We start from the raw sequence: 19,030 nt of genomic DNA on the forward strand, positions 1-19,030 counted from the left end.
AGAAGGCATGAGGCGCCATCTGGACAGGGATTCCAGGCAGAGAACTGTGGCTCATGATCCACTCGCTTTCTAAAGCTTTGGGCTAGATATCTAGCCCACCTCAGTGAATAAAATTAACACTGGTTAGTACTCCCAGGAACATCCAAGGGCCAAGCATGTGCAAACGGGGTTGAGAGAGGTATGACCCCAAGGCAGTATTTCCTTTGACACATGAGGAAACTGAGGCCCAGAGAGGCAGGCAAGCCTCTGGCAGCAGCGGCAGATGACACTCCGGCCTCCTGCCCTTCCTCTAGCCTGATACTGGGCCAGGAACTCCAGGATGGGTACTGGGCCCAGGACGTCATCAGCTCCTTCCTCCAGCCTGTAAAGAAAGAGTCCTAGGGAGTCTCGATGCCCACCCTAAGCCCCAGTCCAGGGCAGTTTTATTGGCGCCATTTATAAAAGGCCTTTCCCATCAGCCCCAAGCCTCTGCCTTCCCTTTCTGAGAAGGAAGTTGGGTTTCTGATCCTGGCCCCATAGGCAACAACACACTTGGTCTAATGCTGCTGCACTGTGGTGTGACATGCACTGCGGTGTGACACGCTGGGTGCAGGTCCATGTCCAAGTCTGCACGTCCAACTCTGGGGGGGCAGGAGGATGTGGAGCCAGGTCTGTGTATGGAAGCTGGGCAGAGCCCTGGCCGGCTGTGGAGATGTGAGGGCAAGGTGAGCAGGCCCCATGTGCACCCTAGCCCCAGGGCCCAGCGGTGCTGGAGTCCAGGGTTGGGGGCAGTAAAATCAGAGATCCTGAGAGAGAAGCCCTGAGGCCAAAGACATGTGTGGAGCAGGCCAGGGCAGCCAGGGGAAATTCCAGAGGGGGCAGTGTGCATGTGTGCACAAAGCCCAGGTTCAGGGACACGGTGTGAAGGGGGCCTTTGGTGAATGTGTAGATGTGCCTCCCTCCTTTCCGGTCTGCATGCCTGTGCCCCTGGCCTCCTGAAGCTGAGGGAACACACCTGGGGGTAGGGTTGGGGGAAGGCTGGGAAGAAAACTCAGGTGGAAGTGGTTTAGGCCTCAGAGCCCACATCCTGTGGGAGAGGCTGTCAAGGGGCCAGGCCATCTGTCCAGTCCTCAGAGCTGCTGGAGTGACAGTCCTCTAGGGGCAGAGATGGATGTCCTCCGGGGGAGAAAGTGGCCCGGAGGCTGGGAGGTGGGTTCAGTCCTTCCAGGTCCAGGATCAGGAGGCCTCAGTTGGGCGCCGTCCTCCCTCCTCCTCCATCAGCAGCAGGCGGCGCCGGCCAGCCTCGTAGTCGGCCTCGTCCACACTGACCAGCAGGCGGACAGCCTCCCGGCCCACGGCCTCACGAAGGGCCTCAGTCAGGAACACGCCCCGCAGGGCCTGCAGCAGGGCGCCACTCAGGTAATCGCCCCAGAAGGCGTCCAGATAGGAGAGCTCCGAGAACTTGATGTCACACACCACGGAGCCCAGGTCCCGGGAGCGCAGCACTGCGGTGGCCTGCCCAAACACGTCCAGCTGCCGGGCCAGCGCCTGGGGCCGCCGGGATGCCACGCCCTGCTCCAAGGCAGGCCCGTGCTCACAGTACTCTGCTCGCACCCTGAGCCGGATGTCTGCGGAGGAAGGAACGACTGGTCAGGGAGGAGCCAACACACTGATACTGCGCAATGGGACCAGGGGAACCGCAACCCTTCCTCCCACCGTCGAGCCTCCTCCAACAGGCTCCTCCCACCCCACCATGGGTTGCACTGCACCTCCCCACATCCTTCCGCCTTCTGATAACCACACCCAAGTACGGGTGACACCCTCATATGGCTTCCCTCCTGTGGCCTGGCCTCTGTTACCTCTTGACCTGGCGACCTCCCCTCCCCTCACGTGCTCCGCTCCAGCCTCAGTGCCCTGCTGCACCGCCCCCCCACCAGGCAGGTTCTGCCCAGCCCTGCCTCTCCTTTGGCTGGAGCTGCTCTGCCCGTCTTCACAGGACTTGCTCCCTCTCCTCCTTCAAATGCCACCTTCCCATCGAGGCCTCATCTAACCTACTTAAAACTTTACCACCATCACCCTGGCCCCCAACATGTCCAGTCTCCCAGACCCTGCTCCATTTCTTCCCAAGGCACATATCACTTTCTAACCTCCTCTGCACTTTCCTTTATACCGTCACGTTTACCACCTGTCTCCCTGCCGCCCCCGAGTCCCCGAAGGGACTGTTTCATTCACTTGTGCAGCCCTGTGGCACACGGTGGGTGCTCGATGTATACTCGTGAAAGAATCAACACGTGAACTAAAGGACCTGCCTTGAGACAACCAGCCTCACCCCCTCCTGCCTTCAGGGACACTCCTGCAGGGCCAGCCGCATCGCCGGCACCCATCCACCCAGTGAGCACCGCCCAGGAATCTCCAGGCTGAGACTGGGCTGGCTCGACTGGTAGCAGGCGCTCTCTTCCCTCAGAGGTGGCTGAGATAGTGGGCCGTAAGCCCGAATCTGCGGGAGGTCACTCGGCCACCGAGAGGGGAGAGAGCACGAGGCCTACTCAGAATCACTGAAGGAGAGGGAAACACGGAGCTCCCCATGCGAGCCCTGGGAACACCTGGATTTTCAGCTACCATCCACTCCCTCTGTGCTCAGGCCAGCTTGAGTCGCGCTGCTATCGCTTAGAACCCCGCCCACATCTGCCCAAATGAGGTGGCAGCTCCGCACAGGGCACAGGACCTGGGACTTCCTAGACTGGCCCTGTAAATGTGACCTCAGGCATGTCACCTCCCTGTGGGATTACTGAACTCCCACCCGTGACTCAGGCTACTAACAGAACCTCCTCCCCACACAACACGGCTGCCCTGAGGATCAGCTAGGAGCTGGAAAAGACAACAAGCACTCCGAATTTATTTAATCCACAAACACACCATGTAGCAGGCCCTGCTATCACCCCAATTTACAGGTGAGCAAATGGAGGCAAAGAGAAGTGAAGTGATTTGCCCCAGGTCACCTGGCCGGGGAGTGGCAGCCCTCCACGGAGGTCACTGAGCCTCCGGTGCCCCAGAGGACAGCTTCGGGTCCATGGAGACGATTCTAACCCAAGAGCCTCCAGGCACCACCTGTGTGACCTGGAACAAGTCACAGTCTCTCTGAGCCCAGGTTCTTACCTGAACGGGGAATTCCGACTCTGAAAGATTGTTAAAAGGATTAAAAAGAGAGCAATGGACGGAAAAGGACCAGCTAGCACAGTAAGCTGTGCCTGACAGGTGCTCCAAGAACAGCAGCCGCCAGAAGCTCCAATGTGCCAAATGCTTTAGGCCAGGCCACTGAACAGGATCAGCCTTGGGGGGCAGGGGCCGTCAACCCATTCGACGGATGAGGAAACTGAAGCTCTGGAAGGGGGAGGGCCATGTCCCCAACTCGCTTTACCTTTCACAGTGTCAGCCACAGAGCACAAGGTGGAAGACAGGTCTCTGCTCCCCCAGATGACTTCTCAGTACCACCCACTTCCTCTTCCCACCCCAAACCCCAAACCCTTCCTCTTTCGGCCTGGAGGGGAACCTCACCCTCTCAGCTCAAGGCCCAAGGAAACCTACCTGGCCTCGGCCCCTAGGACTTCCCACAGCACCAAGACCCAGCCCCCTCCACCTACAAACCACCTAAGACCTCTGGGCCCACATCCTTGCCTCCCATGAGTGTCTGACCATGCCTTCAGTCGGTGGGGGCCAGGGAGCAGGGGACTGGAAGGAGCAGCACCTGTCTAAGGCCACACAGGGAAGCTCAGTGGCAGAGGCACGGAGCCAGGTGGCGGAGTCTGACAGACCTTGAGGCGAGTCCCGGCTCTGCCACTCTCTAGCTGTGGGGCCTTGGACATGTGACCTCACCTCTCTGAGCCTCAGTTTCCCCATCTGAAAAACATAAACAGACAAACAAGAGGCCCCTGCCGCACGGTGTGGTCATGAGGGTTAAATAAGGCGACTCATGAAGCACTTGCCCCAGGGCCTAGGACCCAGAAGGCACCCAGAAACAGGAACTGCGATTTCAACACCCACCCCTCTAGCCCACAGCCCCTGCCCAGGCCTGGCCCTCTCTCACTTGGACCCGAGTCAACCTCTTCTGCTCCTTCGGTCCCGGCTGCATTCCCCCATCCCCTGCCCTCCAGGCACAAGGGCAGTGCCCCCAACACAAGCCTTACTCACACAACGACCTGTCCACCTCCTCTGCCCTGCAACACCCATTCGCCCAGCAAGTCCCAGCCCACAGAACCGCACATCCTATGCAGGTGAAATCCTCCCAGATCGCCTTTCTCCTCAGCACAGATCAGCACTCAACCCATGGCAGAAACTGTTCACCCAGAGCCTATTCCCCACCCATGGCGGGTGGAGGGGCAACAGGACCAGGATGGACTAGTGTGTGTCCCATCCATTCTTTCATTCAACAGATATATTTACAAAGTGCCAGGAATGCTGGCGTGATGTGCATCCCCCCCGCCACAAGTGGGCCTGGAAGATACGGAACCCCAGTTAAAGAGCACCTCTCATGGGCCAGGTCCTACCCAAGGGCTCTCCCAATCATGGGCCCCAAATCCCCACAGCACTTTCCTCATCCCCACTGACAAGTGAGGAAATCCTTCACCAGACCACAGTCCAACCTCGGGTCTGGAACACGAGAGTGTGGTACACAGAGAAAGAGGACAAGGAGACTCCATGAGGAAAAAGGAGACCTACACAGTACGTGAGCCACCTCTCTGTCCCTGGCCCTGAATCATGGGCACCAAGCTCAGTCTTTCCTTTAGTCCTCACCGAAATGACTGAAGGGTAACAGCTGACACATACATAGTATTTACCACAGCCTGCACACACGTGTCACATTTATTAAGCCTCTGATTATCCCTGCGACCTCATACGGCAGTGCTATTACCTCCTTTCTGCAGATGGGGAAACTGAGGCACAGAGGATGAATCACCTGCCTAAGGCCACACAGACAGGAAATGGCAGGGTTGGAATTCCAACTGGGGTGCCTGGCTCCAGAGCCTGAGCTCTTAACTACCCCTGTCCTGTTTGCTGCCTCTCACACAACGACATATAGAAACCTGGAATTAAAAGACATGCCAAGGGCCATGAGAGAAAATTAGAGCGAGGTGTAATTTAGATGGCAGTGATCAGACAGGCCCTCTCTAGGAAATGACACTGGAAGTAAAATGTGAACAGCAAGTAGGTCGAGAGAGAAAAACCAGGAGAGTGAAGAGCAGCATTCCCGGAATACAGCATGGCCCGCACGCCAAGTCCGGAAGCAGGAAATGCACTTGAGGTGTTCACAGGCTGGGGTCGGTGTGGCAGGACCTCGAGGAGAAGGGCACTAGGGCACGACTGAAGGGGCGGGGCCGAACCCGGTGGAGCAGGGAGTCCCGGGCCTCCCAAGGTGACCACACCCCTCCGCACCTCCAGGGCCTCCTACATAAAACCAGCACCTGCTCTCCGTGGGGCCGCTTTGGGGATGACACAGCTGGATGAAAGTCAAGAGCGGAGGCCAGTGCCTGGCACATGATGAGCCCTCGGAGGGCCTCAGGAAGGACGTGACCTCACGCCAAGACGACTCCAGCTGCACTGCGGAAGCAGCAGGGGGGTCAGGAACAGGGCAAGGGCAGGAGTCAGGGAAGGCCAAAGGTGGCTGGGCCATAACAGAAGCAGCAGACGTGCAGAGAAGCGGACTGCCTGGCCCAGGTGCGCCACTGAGGAGGAGCAAGGCTCAAAGACCGTCTGGCGCCCGTGCGGCCAAGTTGTTTCCTCTGGCCACAGTCCCTCTCCACTAGGGCAGCTGTGCAGAGGCTCCCTGCCCCCAGGGCAGAGGCTGTGGCTACACTCTCTTAGTGAGCAGAGATGCTCTGGCTTCCCGTATGCAGGTGGGCCCCAGCGCCCCCTCGTCCTCCTGCCCCTCCCTTCTGGGGCAGAATGAGACGCCAAGGGAAACGGGAGGGGACTCCCAGCAGGTTCTGGTTTTACAAAGGAGGCCCTGGAGATGCAGAGGGGTGTGGTCACCTCAGACCGGTCACCAGACTCCAGGGCCAGCATCATCCTCCTCTGGACACGGTGGCACCCCATCCCTTGCTTTAGTCTCTTCCCTGAGACATGTCAAACATTAAGATTCTACTGAACAATAAGGAGAGGCTGCCACCAACGGCAGAGACAAAATCAGCAGCCGCTACCTGCTTCCTGATGGAAGGCCATGATACCACCTGGGAAGCGAGCTTGAAAATACAACAGAACATCAAACCAGAATCTGATCAGACCTCTCCAGACCTGACCACCAATTTTCAGGAAATACAGACAATAGGGGAACACATTCAATCCCTCTACCACAGGATGCAACTGTCAAACTACAGAACTACTTTCAACAACTACAAAGCAAGGGGGACAAGGGAGAGAAAACGGCAAGATGGGGAAATCTCTGAGGTCAGGAGAGGGTTAGGAGAGCCAGCACTCATGAGACAACTGGATCTTAAGAGCGCCAATTAGACAGGGTTTTTTTGGTGTGTTTTTTTTTTTTTTTTTTTTTAAGGAATTCTGATCTTTTAGAAGTACACAGTGGAAAATCTACAGATGAAATAACAAGACACCTGAAATTGACTCCCAAACAACACGGATGATGCAGCAAGATCACCCATGAGTTGACAGCTGCTGAAACCAGGTGAAAGAGGGACAAGGTTCATCACGCTGGCGTATCTGCCTCTGTACCTTCTCCACAGAAAACAGGGAAAAAAGCAAAGCTCATCCTGTCACTCAAATCCTCTGGTTGCTTTCCATCATTTAAAGAAATGAGGGGCACCAAGATGGCTCAGTCAGATGAACGTCCGACTTCAGCTCAGGTCATGATCTCACGGTTCATGAGTCCAAGCCCCGCATCCGGCTGTCAGCACAGAGCCCACTTCAGATCCGTGTCCCCCCCCCCCCCCCAACCCCGCTGATGCCCGCCACCTCCCCCACTTGTGCTCGCTCTCTCAAAAATAAATAAAACACCAGGGTGCCTGGGTGGCTCAATCGGTTAAGAGTTCAACTTCAACTTCGGCTTAGGTCATGATCTTGCGGTTCATGAATTTGAGCCCTGTGTCAGACTCAGACCCTGGAGCCTGCTTCAGATTCTGTGTCTACCTCTCTCTCTGCCCTTCCCCTGCTCACACTCTGTCTCTCAAGAATGAACAAATAAACGTTAAAAAAAAAAAAAAAAAAGTTGTTTTTTTTTTTTTTTTTTAAAAAGAGTCGGATGCTTAACTGAACCACCCAGACACCCCAACTGCTCATCTTATGGACAGGGCCACTGAGCTGACAGCTCAGAGCCTGAAGCCTGCTTCAGATTCTGTGTCTCCCTCTCTCTGTTCCTCCCCCACTCGTGTTTTGGCCTCTCACTCAAAAATAAACATTAAAAAACAATCAATAAACAAACATTTAAAAAACGTTCTTTAAAAAAAAATAAATGAAAAAAAAAAATAAACAAAAGCCCTGGCCCATGGCTGCTGGCCCCGCAGGATGGGCCCCACCACCTCTCCCGGCCTCACCTCCCAGCTGTCTCCTTTTGCTCCTGACTCCAGCCTCGCCAGCTTCCTCACCATCCCTTCATCACCACCAGCTCACTCCTACTCAGACCTTGGCACCTGCTGTCCTGTATATATAACCCTCTTTCCCAATCATCTACATGCTCACTCGGTCTGTTCCAAGGGGGCTTCTGAGACGACCCTCCCTTGAAAATACCTCTTAAACTGCATTTCCCATCACTCCCCACCCCTTGCCCTTCCTTCTCTCAGTCGCCACCTGAAGTTTCTGTCTCCTGCCACCAAACCATGCACCCTGTGAGCACAAGCGTCTGCCATCCCCACCGTACCGAGCATGCAGTAAATGCTCTGAGAACACACGTGGGAGAAGAGAAGGAACTGACCCTGCCACTCTGCCTGGTCGGGGCTATCACCCCTACCTCAGGGCTGTCTTGAGAATTCAGGGCCAAGTGACTAGCATGCCCAGCACAGTGCCCAATGGATGTCTCTGAAAGAATGGAAACTAAAGAGGTCCTGTGTCCAAACCCAGGATACTCCAGATGTCGCTCCCCTTTGGAAACAGAGTTTAGTCTAGTTCTACCCCTCTCGGGAGGGCAGCTGACTAGGGCTTAACCCCCATAGCTCTCACACAACAGGAAGGGACAAGAACAGCAGATCACTCGGGTCTGGAGGCGCCTCCTTCCACCCTTGGTATTAGACATTGTTAAAGGTGAGCCATCCCGGGAGCGCCTGGGTGGCTCAGTCAGTTAAGCGTCCAACTTTGGCTCAAGTCATGACCTCACAGCTCGAGGGTTCGAGCCCCACTTCTGGCTCTGTGCTGACAGCTCAGAGCCTGGAGCCTGCTTCCGATACTGTGTTTCCTCTCTCTCTTGGCCCCTCCCCGACTTGTGCTGTCTCTCTCTCTCTCTCAAAAATAAATAAACACTAAAAAAAAAAAAAAAAAAAGGTGAGCCATCCCTGCTTTTTCAGAGGAAACAACCAACAACCAGGGCCCTACTGGGGAGGGCCTCCCTCCAGCCCCACCCTGCCCAGTGAGTCAGCAGTCAGACCTGCTTACAGTCCTCCCAGCAAGCCCCAGCCACACCCTATGTAAGCACCTCCCTGCCACAGCCCTGCCCTCAGGGAAGAGACCCGAAGCCTCTGCTGCCAACTAGAGACCCTTCCCCAGCCTCCGCTCAGCAGGCTCCCTAGGAGGCAGTGACTCCTTCTGCCAGCCAGGTAGCTCTGGGGGGCTCTGGTAATTACTGCCTGCCTCGAGGAAGAGTCACACCGGGCAGCCACCCCCACAAGCTGGGGGCTGTTGGAGGACACTGGCTGGCTCTATTGGTCTGTTCCTCCCGGCAGCACTCAGCGCAGGTATCTGCAGCCTCATGTGACACTCGGGGGAGGAGGAACCAGAGTGGTGTGGGCTGAGCGAGAGAGAGAGAGAGAGAGAGAGAGAGAGAGAGAGCGAGCGAGCCCACCCGCACCCGTCTACTCCCCTTAGGATCAGGGAGACTTTCTCAAAGCCAAAGTCTAAGCACGAATCTCCCCCCTACACCCCATCCCACCCAGCACACCTGCAGGCCCAGGCAGCCTTGTTAGTCCACCCCTTCTCCGTAACAGAACTTCCCCAGGCCAGACCTTCGGCCTCACCTGCTCAGGCTGTGCAGCCTCTTTACTCAATTCTCTGCTTCCTCTTTGTTCAAATTACTTAACACATCCTGGCAGAGCATGCCCTATACGCTTAGCACGGGTCTAAGTCCTTTATAAATCGTTAAGTCGTTTATTAACTGATCTTCCAGATGGAGTCGGAGTTCCGTCAAGACCAAGTATCAGGGCACCCCAATCCTCTGCTGAAAACCCTACATAACATTCGCCATATGGAATAAAATCGCAACTCCAAAATCCCAACTCCCATCTACTCCAAGGCCTGCCGGGCCCAGCAGCTCGGCTCCAGCCGGGTTCCTCCACCCACTCCCCACCCTCTGTTCATGGCACTATCTATAAAGTGAGCTTCAGTTCCACTGATCTGTCGCCCTACTAGAAGGTCGCCTCCCCAAGGGCAGGGACCTCACCGCTATTCCTGTCCCAAGCACACTGCACAGTAACAGCATGAAGAGGCACAAACTGGTAAGCAGCGCACAGCATGGGCCCCAGGCCAGGCGCTGCTGTGAATGTATTACCGGCTTAACTCATTTTCTCTCGCCACAACCCTACTTGAAAATCACCACTGTCAGCCTCATCTTACACAAAACAGTTCAGCCACCTGCCCAAGGTCAGACAAGCTATTTAAGTGCCAAGACCAAGAAATGAACCTGGCCGCCTGTCCCAGGATCCTCATTTTCCCCTGTGCGATATTCCACCACTGCAGAAGAAAAAACTGTAAAATACACAAACCCATGAAAACATTTACTGAAAAAGCAAATGAAATTGAGAGCAGGGAGTGGTCTGCAAAGGCTTCCTGGAGAAGGTAGCACCTGTGATCTTTCAACTCCGGACCAGACATAAACAAGCAAGATAATAACAGAAAGGACATCCGAGTCCAGAAAGACAGAAGCCACTGCCTACCCACTAGGTGTGCCACACTCCAGACGAGTGCCTGTCTCTCCCACCCTGTGTGCAGCCTGTCACAGGCTCCGTGCATGCATTCACCAAGGCCCGCAGACACCTACCACAGGTCACTTTGCCTTCTGAGGCAGGTCTGGCTGGCTCCTGCTGCTGCTGGGGGGTGGCTGGGGCCCCTCTCCGCCGCCGTCTGGCACCACCACTGGGCCGGCCCCGACTCCGCCGCTGCCGCTTGGTCGGTGGGGAACCTGAGGAGGGAAAGACAGGGCATGCTGAGACCAGGATAACAGAGCACTGAGGCAGGCGCCTGGAGAAGAGCTCAAGGCTGGTCTCCATGCCATGAGACCCTGGGTGAGCCCCTCTGCTTCCTGAACCTCAGTGGCCCTGTCCATAAGATGAACAGTTGGGGCACCTGAGTAGCTCAGTTAAGCATCTGACTCTTTTTCTTTTTTTTAATGCTTATTTATTCATTCTTGAAAGAGAGACAGAGTGTGAGCAGAAGACAGAGAGAGAGGGAGATGCAGAATCTGAAGAAGCAGGCTCCAGGGTCTGAGGCTGACACGGAGCTCAAATTCACGAACCACAAGATCATGACCCGAGCTGAAGTCGGATGTTTAACCGACTGAGCCACCCAGGTGCCCCAAGCATCCGACTCTTGATTTCCGCTCAGGTCATGATCTCACAGTTTGTGAGTTCGAGCCTCGCATCGGGTTCTGCACTGACAGCGCGAAGCCTGGTTGGAATCCTCTCTCTCCCTCTCTCTCTGCCCCTGCCGTGTTCACCCGTGTTCTTTCGCTCCCAAGATAAATAAAATAAACATTAAAAAAGGAAAATACATAACCAGTAAGTATAACCTAGCATCATTCAGAAGAGCACACCCCACCCCTCAGCAGTCCCACATCTGACCCTGAAGAAACCCCTGCACACTCACACCAGGAAACAAGCCACTGGGGCATTGTTTATAACTATCTAAATGTGAAAATAATGTAAATATCTGACAAGTAGTACAGAGTAACTTCCCGGAGTAGCCTGTTTAGTGAAATAAAGTAAAATATAATGTAAGTGGCTATAATTTGCTACATTTTACGTTAAAAAAAGAGAAAACAAGAATACATACATACTTGCTATTTTTATAACACAAAACACCAAAGATAAATCGGAAATAGTGAAATTGGTTACCTATTCACGAGGGGGTGGGGGCAACACTGGAAATGATACTTCTAAGAACATCTTTCCTATGTACCTTAGTTTTGACTTTTGAGTCATATAACCGTTTTACATATTCTAAAAATTTAAGAGACCAAAATAACACCAACCATAAAATTAAACAGAAACAAACGAATCTAGCTGTGTATGTGTATATATATATATATGTATATATATATGTATACATATATATACACACACACATATATATATACACACACACACATATATATACACACACACATATATATACACACATACACACACATACATATAATTAGTAACACGAACGAGAGAATTATTTCAAGTAACTTGGAAGAACATTCTGCCTGTATAAACTCTCAGTGGCATATACTCCTAGGACAGGAAGAACCACAAATAAATGGTATGTTTCGTTCAGTAGATGTAGTCAGCAGTGGTACTGACGTCATATTTTCAAAGCTATTTTATGATTGTTATAAAATGAAGCAAATAAATCCATTTTCCCAATGTTATTAAGAACCAAAATTCTAAAGGGGGCCTGGGTGGCTCAGTCTGTTCAGCGTCCATCCGACTCTTCATCTCGGCTCAGGACGTGATCTCACAGTTCTTGAAATCGAGCCCCGAGTTGGGCTCTGCACGGACAGCGTGGAGCCTACATGGGATTCTCTCTCTCTGCCCCTCCTGTACTCGCTCTCTCTCAAAATAAACTTAAAAAAATTTTTTTGAAAACAAAGAAACAAAAATTTTAATGTGAAGAAAAAATCCTCGTAATGTTAATTTTGAATTGAAAACACTAATAGAAATTTTTTTTTATTTTTTTAATTTTATAGGTTTTTTTTTTGTTTTTTCTTTTTGTTTTTGTTTCTGAGAGAGTCACAGAGTGCAAGAGAGCTGGGGAGGGCAGACTGAGAGGGAGACTCAGAATCCTAAGCAGGCTCCAGGCTCCAAGCTGTCAGCACAGAGCCTGATGCGGGGCTCGAACTCATGAACTGTGAGATCATGACCTGAGATGAAGTCTGACGTTTAACCGACTGAGCCACCCAGTTGCCCCAAATAGGAATTTTTTTTAAAGCAGTCTTTAACCCTGTTCACTAAAAGAACCCAGAAAAATGTGCCCACTCGGCACCCAAGTCTTGCTCTCTACATGCCAGTGCCTCTAAAAGAAACCAGGCCTCTGGAAACAGCAGATTGCAGGGCTGGAGAGAGAAAAGTACAAGCTGAGTCCAGGACGCCTTACAGAGGCACAGAGCAGGAAGCCCAAAGAATGATGGAAGCAAATCAAAAAGACAGTAGGAGCTAGTCAATCTGAACATCAGGAAGAATGACTAACATATTCTAACCCAGTAAATAAATAATAACACATGAGTCCATAGTGACACTCCCCCACCCCTCAGGACAAGAGAGAGAGAAAAGACAAACTTTTTTTTTTAAGTAAGCTTCATGCCCAGTGCAGAGCCCAACAAAGGGCCTGAACTCACGACCCTGAAATCAAGGCCTGAGCTGAGATCGAGTCGGACGCTTAACGAACTGAACCACCCATGCGCCCCAGAAAAACTCTTTAAAGACTACATGCCAGCTGATAGACATTGAAAAAACAGTAAGAAAATCACCCTTTTGTGAACACCAATGTAATGACCAGTTCAGGCAGAGATCAACAGTGCATGCTAAACCCACGGGCGATACCGCTGGGGAGCTGGATGTGCCCAAGTGTCACCCCATAGGTTATTTACTAACCGTGAAAGGGGACAATGTGCCTTTATAAAGGACAAATACGGCAGACAGCACCTTAAGCAAGTGATCAAACTTCCCCCTCACAGCAAGAAAAGCAGACCTTAAGCTTCCTGATGCACTGCACGGCGAGGCACACAGCATCGACTGAGGAACATTCCTGCCAAAAACATGTAACCTGAATCTAACCAAGCCTCCTGACCCACTTTTTTTTTTTTTTTCTTTTTGCACCTTACTTTTACCTCACTAAGCTATTACTCCTGGAAATTACCCAAGTTTCAATTTATAAACTATAAACAATGCCCAGTGGCTGTTGCCACACTTGTCTCCTGGTGTGAGTATTGGGGAAGGGGGGGGGGAGTGGCTTCCCACGTCACAGGAGATACAGGGGACAAAGGAACCAGTTAAATGACACCAGCAGGAAATTATCAGGCACTTCCTGAAACAATCGCAACATTCTACAAAACAACGGGCCTGACCAGGTCAATAAGGTGACGGATGTCATGGGAAGAAAAGAAACAAATACACAGTTGGGGAGAAGTTTGGGTTCTAAACTAAGAGATTAAGGAGACATCATAATTCAAAGCAGAGAAACTCAACTATGAGTGGGTCCTGAAAGTAGAGTCACTCTTGGGGAGATTTGAAAATGAACCATTAGGGGCGCCTGGGTGGCGCAGTCGGTTAAGCGTCCGACTTCAGCCAGGTCACGATCTCGCGGTCCGTGAGTTCGAGCCCCGCGTCAGGCTCTGGGCTGATGGCTCGGAGCCTGGAGCCTGTTTCCGATTCTGTGTCTCCCTCTCTCTCTGCCCCTCCCCCGTTCATGCTCTGTCTCTCTCTGTCCCAAAAATAAAAAAAATAAAAAAAAAAATAGTTAAAAAAAAAAAAAAAGAAAATGAACCATTAGGATATCAGAGAATTACTATTTACTTTCTCAGGTGTGATAACGGTCTGGAAGTGGCCTAGAACATTCTCCTTATTCTCAAAAAATGCCTGCTATTTAAACGGAAAGTGTCCCGATGGCTGTAACTTCCAAAGAGTTCAACTAAAAACCCATCATTACGTGTACATGTACATGCACATAAAGCAAAAGTGACAAAATGTACGGGCACCTGGGTGGCTCAGTTAGTTAAGCATCCAGCTTTGGCTCAGGTCATGATCTCATGGCTCATGAGTTTGAGCCCCAAGTCAGGTTCTGTGCTGACAGTTCAGAGCCTGAAGCCTGCTTCAGATTCTGTGTCTCCCTCTCTCTCTACCCCTCCCCTGCTCGTGCTTTCTCTCAGAAATAAATAAACATTAAAAAAAAAAATTTTTTTTAAGTGGCAAAAATGTTAAAATTACTGAATCGAGGTGAAAGATAGGAGCGTGTTCACTGCATCCATCTTTCAATTTCTCTGTATGTTTGAAGTTATATTTGAATAATTCAGGAACTAGGAAAGAGGAGGCTGCATAAATGAATTGGCACGGCAATTAAAAGCAACCAATTAAAGGTCCTCGACACGAGTAAATCTCAGAAAGGTATCCAGCAAAGACAGCCACGTGAAGAATACCCACCACGTGAGGTCATTCAGATGAACTATAAAACCACAACAAACAATTCCATTCATTGCTTCTGGACACATACTTTTGTAGAATAAACACACACACATACACACAAAGGAATGCGGAGACAGAATGACCCCTTGGTCCCCTTCCTTAATGGGCCAGGATGGAGCGGGTTCATCAGGGTTCAGAAGGAAGAAAGGGATGCTGCCATCTTGCCCACCCGCCTAGGCTCACCTGTCTCCCATTGACCCTGCTGGGCATTTGAGGTACTGCTTGACTGGCGACGGCGACGGCGGCTGCCTTCTGTCCTTTTTGAGGAAGAGCTGGAGGTGCCATAGTTGTAACGTTCCGGTGACACTTCACGGAGAGAAAAATGGGAAGAAGTATTCACAGCGTCTGGCACCCTCCTAGGCCCAGCCTCCAATTCCCACCTGGAGATAGATTACTGCTCCACCGGGAGCCCAGGTTCCCAGAGGTTGGAGCCCAGACATCTGCTCCCTCTCAAAGGCTTCCTGCCCGGTGGATGCTAGATGCCTACAGAGATAGAGAAGACTCATGACCTCCCGGGGCCACCCCACCCCTATCTACAGCAGCTCCAACTGTCAGGGTTATTCTATAAGCCAAGTCACGGTCAGGCCCCTGCAATGTTGCCCCCAGCTCTCCCTGAGGCCCCAAGGAGTAAGCACGGTCCCCAAATCTTCTCTTCCGTAGCCTAACCTCCAGACACATTTTTCCAAAAACACTGTCACTTCTTCTCTAGTGCTGCCTTTCTCCTGGTTATCTTTAGGCAGGGGAAGGTCACAATCCCCCTCCCCAACTATCCACTGCACCCCTAATAACCCAGCCAAGAGCTCAACAACTCGATCCCAAGACACACAAAGGACTCCTGTCCTTTAAATCCTTGAATTCCTCATCTTCTTAGGACTGCTCCTCCATGAGTACTTCCCTCAGAGGATTAAGGGCAGAGCCAAGCCCTCAGAGGCCAGCCAGCTGCCTTTGAATCCTGACTCCCACACTTTCTACATGTGTCATTTGCATGTCCCTGTGCAAAGTGGCTTATCTCCCTCTCTGCTCCTGCCACACAGGTCTCTGATGATACCAAATTCATTCCTGACCCCAGGGGTGAAAGCTTGTCTTTCCCTCTGCCTAGCATTTTCTCCTGTGAGATCTATGCACATCAGCAGTACAGCCTCCATTCAAACGTCGCTTTCTCAGGAAAATCTTCACTGGTTATCCAATCTGAGAAAGGCCGCCTTCGTTATAAACCGCTGCCTATTTTCTATATTCTGTTAACTTTGCTTTAATCTTTTTATAACCAAACCTAAAAATAAATTACCTGCCTTAATGGCTGCTCCCCTCCCCCCCACACGCTAAATATAAGCTTCATGGAACACACATTGTGTCAGTCCCAACACCTTGTAACTTCTGTGCTCAACACACAGGATTCAGTTCTTATATGTAAGCAAGCTGCTTAACTCCTCTTAACCCTGTGGTTTTCTCTGTATGGTGGGAACACTAACAGAACCTCCTCATGGGATTACTAGGAGGATATAAGGGGATAGTTCACACGAAGGGCTTACCGTGGTGCCTGGCATGAAATAAGCCCTCCATAAACACTGGCCACAAACCTCACTGATGTGGCCAAATTCCACAAGTTCACCTCTCTCAAAAAGCCATGCCTCCTCCCTCTTGTGTTCCTCATTGATACTCTGGGAGGAGGGGCGGCGCGGGTTGGGACATAGGCTGATACGGTGCTGTCCATATCGCTGGCAACCATAGAGTCCTAGAGAGAGAAAGGCCCTGTCCCCACCGGAAGTCTGTCATCCTCCCATTCAACCTTACCTGGACGGCGCCGCTTGCGCGCCAGGTGCGGCAGCAGGTCGTGGCGCGCCAGCACGCGCAGGAGTTGCCCCAGCAGCCGAAGGTTGCTCTCGTCGCACTGCCCGCGGCGCTCCAGCTCCAGCAGCAGCTCCAGGCCGCTTCGGGCGCGGGCCAGACCGCCGGCCGCGCCGGGGGCCTCGTCGAGCAGGAAGGCCAGCAGCTCCAGCTCGCACTCGGTCAGCTGTCCGCCCACCACCTCGAACATACGGTGAAGCGACAGCATCCCGTAGTAGTCCAGACATTCATCCTCCTCCCAGCTCGGGGCCGGGGTCAACCCGGACAGCGCCATACCCGGGGGAGGGGGGCGGCACAAGCTCAGAACCAGGGCCTAGAACCCACACAGAGGGGAGGGGGCAATGGTCAGCGACGCGGGGACCCGGACCCCACCCCCGCCAGTGCGTCTCCCCAACCTCGATCCGCTGGGCAAGGCTATTTTCACAACCCAGCCGTCTCTGCCTCCCCCTTCCCCCAGAAAGGAATGGTATCGCCCGAGGTCCCCTAGTAACAGGTCGAGACGCTAGACCCCGCTCGTCCTCCCAGACCCAGCCCGAACGCCCCTCCTCAGGTGGTATGTCCCGAACCAGCCTCCGGACCCGACTACGTGATTCGGTCCGAATAAGCGCGGGGGGCCCATCCCAGGGCACCCTGCCAACTGCCCTTTGACTCTGGGTGGCACTGTCCGGACGTGCCCCTTGGCTCCGGCCAGTGGTACTGTCCGATCAGCGCCGCGACTCCACCCAAATCATACCTTCCGAAAGCGACCCTCTGCCCCCCACAAGTGGAGCCTACCAAAGCAGCCCTTCGCCCCACACAGGTGGTGCTGCCCTAACCCGACCCTCTCGCCCTGCAAGGGCGGTACCGCTCTCTCCCCAACACCCAAGTGGTTCCATCTACCCGCCACCAGTCGCCCTCAGGCCTCTCTGGATCCTCACCGGGTTCCGGCGTCTGACGACTCCTGGGCGACGGCCGCAGCCACTTGTTTTGGATCTTTCTGGCACCTTCTCTATTATTACGCCTGCGTCACCTCGCCCCTCCTCCTTCCCCCAACTCGCGCAGGTGCGACCGCCACGCCCCTTCGGCGCAAGCGCAGAGTGAAGCTTCTAAGCCCCACCCCTCCGGGCCCGCCTCCAACCGTAGCGTCTAGCTCGCCAGTGCTGCGCCTGCGCAAAGCGAGAGCGATTCCGCCTCTGAACTGGATCTGGTACCTGGTTGCAGGGTTCTTCTGTGAGCCCGTGACTTAACCCGTCGGGTCCTCGTTGCCCCCCACGTCAAATCCATCTCATGTACTACAGTTCCATCCTAATCACGACCTAGACGCCCACATTACCACTGCTCCTAGCTGCCCATGGCAAAGGACCACAATCCCGACAGTCCTGGCTTCAAATAGCGCCTAGGCCCCTTTATGATCAGGAATTGGACACTCCCCCATTACACTGCCCCTTATTCCTAATGGCAACCAGGAACCTACATCACAACTGTGCCATCTCATGCCCCCGACTGAAATCTCCCTTCATCCAACACAAACCCCCATAACTAAGTTCTTCCCCTGATCAAGACCAGGAAGCTCCCGCATCTTATGTTAGGAACCAATACCTCCTTCCCGATTGCAATAGACCCCTCCATCCTGACCGTGCACCTCCTGATGTCATCCATCACAGTCCCCCATTACAGTCAGACACCCTGTCCCCGTCTCAAACACCCCTCCCTCTGAAACCCTTTCCAATCTCTGCCCTCCAAGGTCACAGGGCCTTCCAATACCCCCTCTTCTAACCTGCACCTACAAGTTTCACTCTCTCTAGCAAGAGAACTGGAATCCAGGCTGTGTGTCTGAGCAGCTCCCCCGGGCAGGGCCTTGGGCGCGGTGGCCACCCCCGCGACACCCCCCCCACACACACCTTGGTGAGTCAAGGCCAAGGCCCGCACGTGCCTTGAAACAAGTCCCCTACCCAGAGTGGTTCCCATCCCTGGGATTATCTCTTAGAAGGCAGGAGACCTGGGTCCTGATTGGCACTGGCTCAGCACTGGCTCTACTTGGGCTGCAGCAGTGACCTCGAAAGAGTCCCTCCCTCCGATGGCAACTGTCACCTACTGAAGCCCGGTGAATATCCTTAAATCAACCGAAGAGTGGGAGGGAAGGGAAAGCAGTTTTACAAACTGGGAAGGACTATGTCCATGTTACATGGGTTATAGGGAGCACCCACGGTGTATCAGGCCCTGTGCTGAGAGCTTTTACGTGTTTCATTTCATCCAATCCCCTCAACAGCCTTTGAGGTGAGTCAAGCCCATTTTACACACTACTAAAAGTGAGGTCCAGAGAGGGGAAGTACCCTCCAAAGCTGTGTCTGCCTCCAAAGCTGTGCTCCCGGAGATGCTCAGCCTCTTCAGCCATGAAATAACACCTCTGTCAAGGTCTCCCGCCACCCATTCCACTCCCTGGGCCCTCTTTTCCAATGATGCCCTCTTCTCACCGCTTAACTTTCTGATTCTTGGCAGAGCAGCCCAGGAGAACTGCGCAGGCGCTTGTCTGAGGCCCGACTCCGCCCACAGGGCACAGTTGTGTGCGTGGAGAAACTCGCCAAACCCCGCCTGAGCGTCAACACGCAGGCGCGGGGGCGCGTGCCCTCTGCTGC

At 53.1% G+C, this 19,030-nt stretch overlaps 1 protein-coding gene and 1 long non-coding RNA gene across 4 annotated transcripts; one reads left to right on the plus strand and one right to left on the minus strand.

Moving 5' to 3' along the window:
* Window positions 1-391: 391 nt before the first annotated feature.
* Window positions 392-18,961, minus strand: DEDD2 (death effector domain containing 2). 3 transcript variants are annotated; one of them, XM_049622170.1, is made up of 5 exons: window positions 18,869-18,961; window positions 16,362-16,728; window positions 14,754-14,876; window positions 10,169-10,309; window positions 392-1,607 (listed from the first exon to the last, which is right to left on the minus strand). In XM_049622170.1, the coding sequence occupies exons 2-5, from the start codon at window positions 16,687-16,689 to the stop codon at window positions 1,216-1,218; spliced, it is 984 nt and encodes a 327-aa protein (XP_049478127.1). In that variant the 5' UTR covers window positions 16,690-16,728; window positions 18,869-18,961; the 3' UTR covers window positions 392-1,215. The 3 variants fall into 3 exon arrangements, with proteins under 3 accessions (XP_049478127.1, XP_049478126.1, XP_049478125.1); XM_049622169.1 differs by lacking the exon at window positions 18,869-18,961 and adding an exon at window positions 17,295-17,484; XM_049622168.1 differs by lacking the exon at window positions 18,869-18,961 and adding an exon at window positions 17,333-17,483.
* Window positions 13,492-14,314, plus strand: LOC125916025 (uncharacterized). Its single transcript, XR_007455819.1, has 2 exons — window positions 13,492-13,645; window positions 13,892-14,314. It is a non-coding gene; the product is annotated as an uncharacterized LOC125916025 (long non-coding RNA).
* Window positions 18,962-19,030: the final 69 nt, after the last annotated feature.

This window comes from Panthera uncia (genome assembly GCF_023721935.1).
Source record: "Panthera uncia isolate 11264 chromosome E2 unlocalized genomic scaffold, Puncia_PCG_1.0 HiC_scaffold_19, whole genome shotgun sequence".
Lineage (NCBI taxonomy): Eukaryota > Metazoa > Chordata > Mammalia > Carnivora > Felidae > Panthera > Panthera uncia.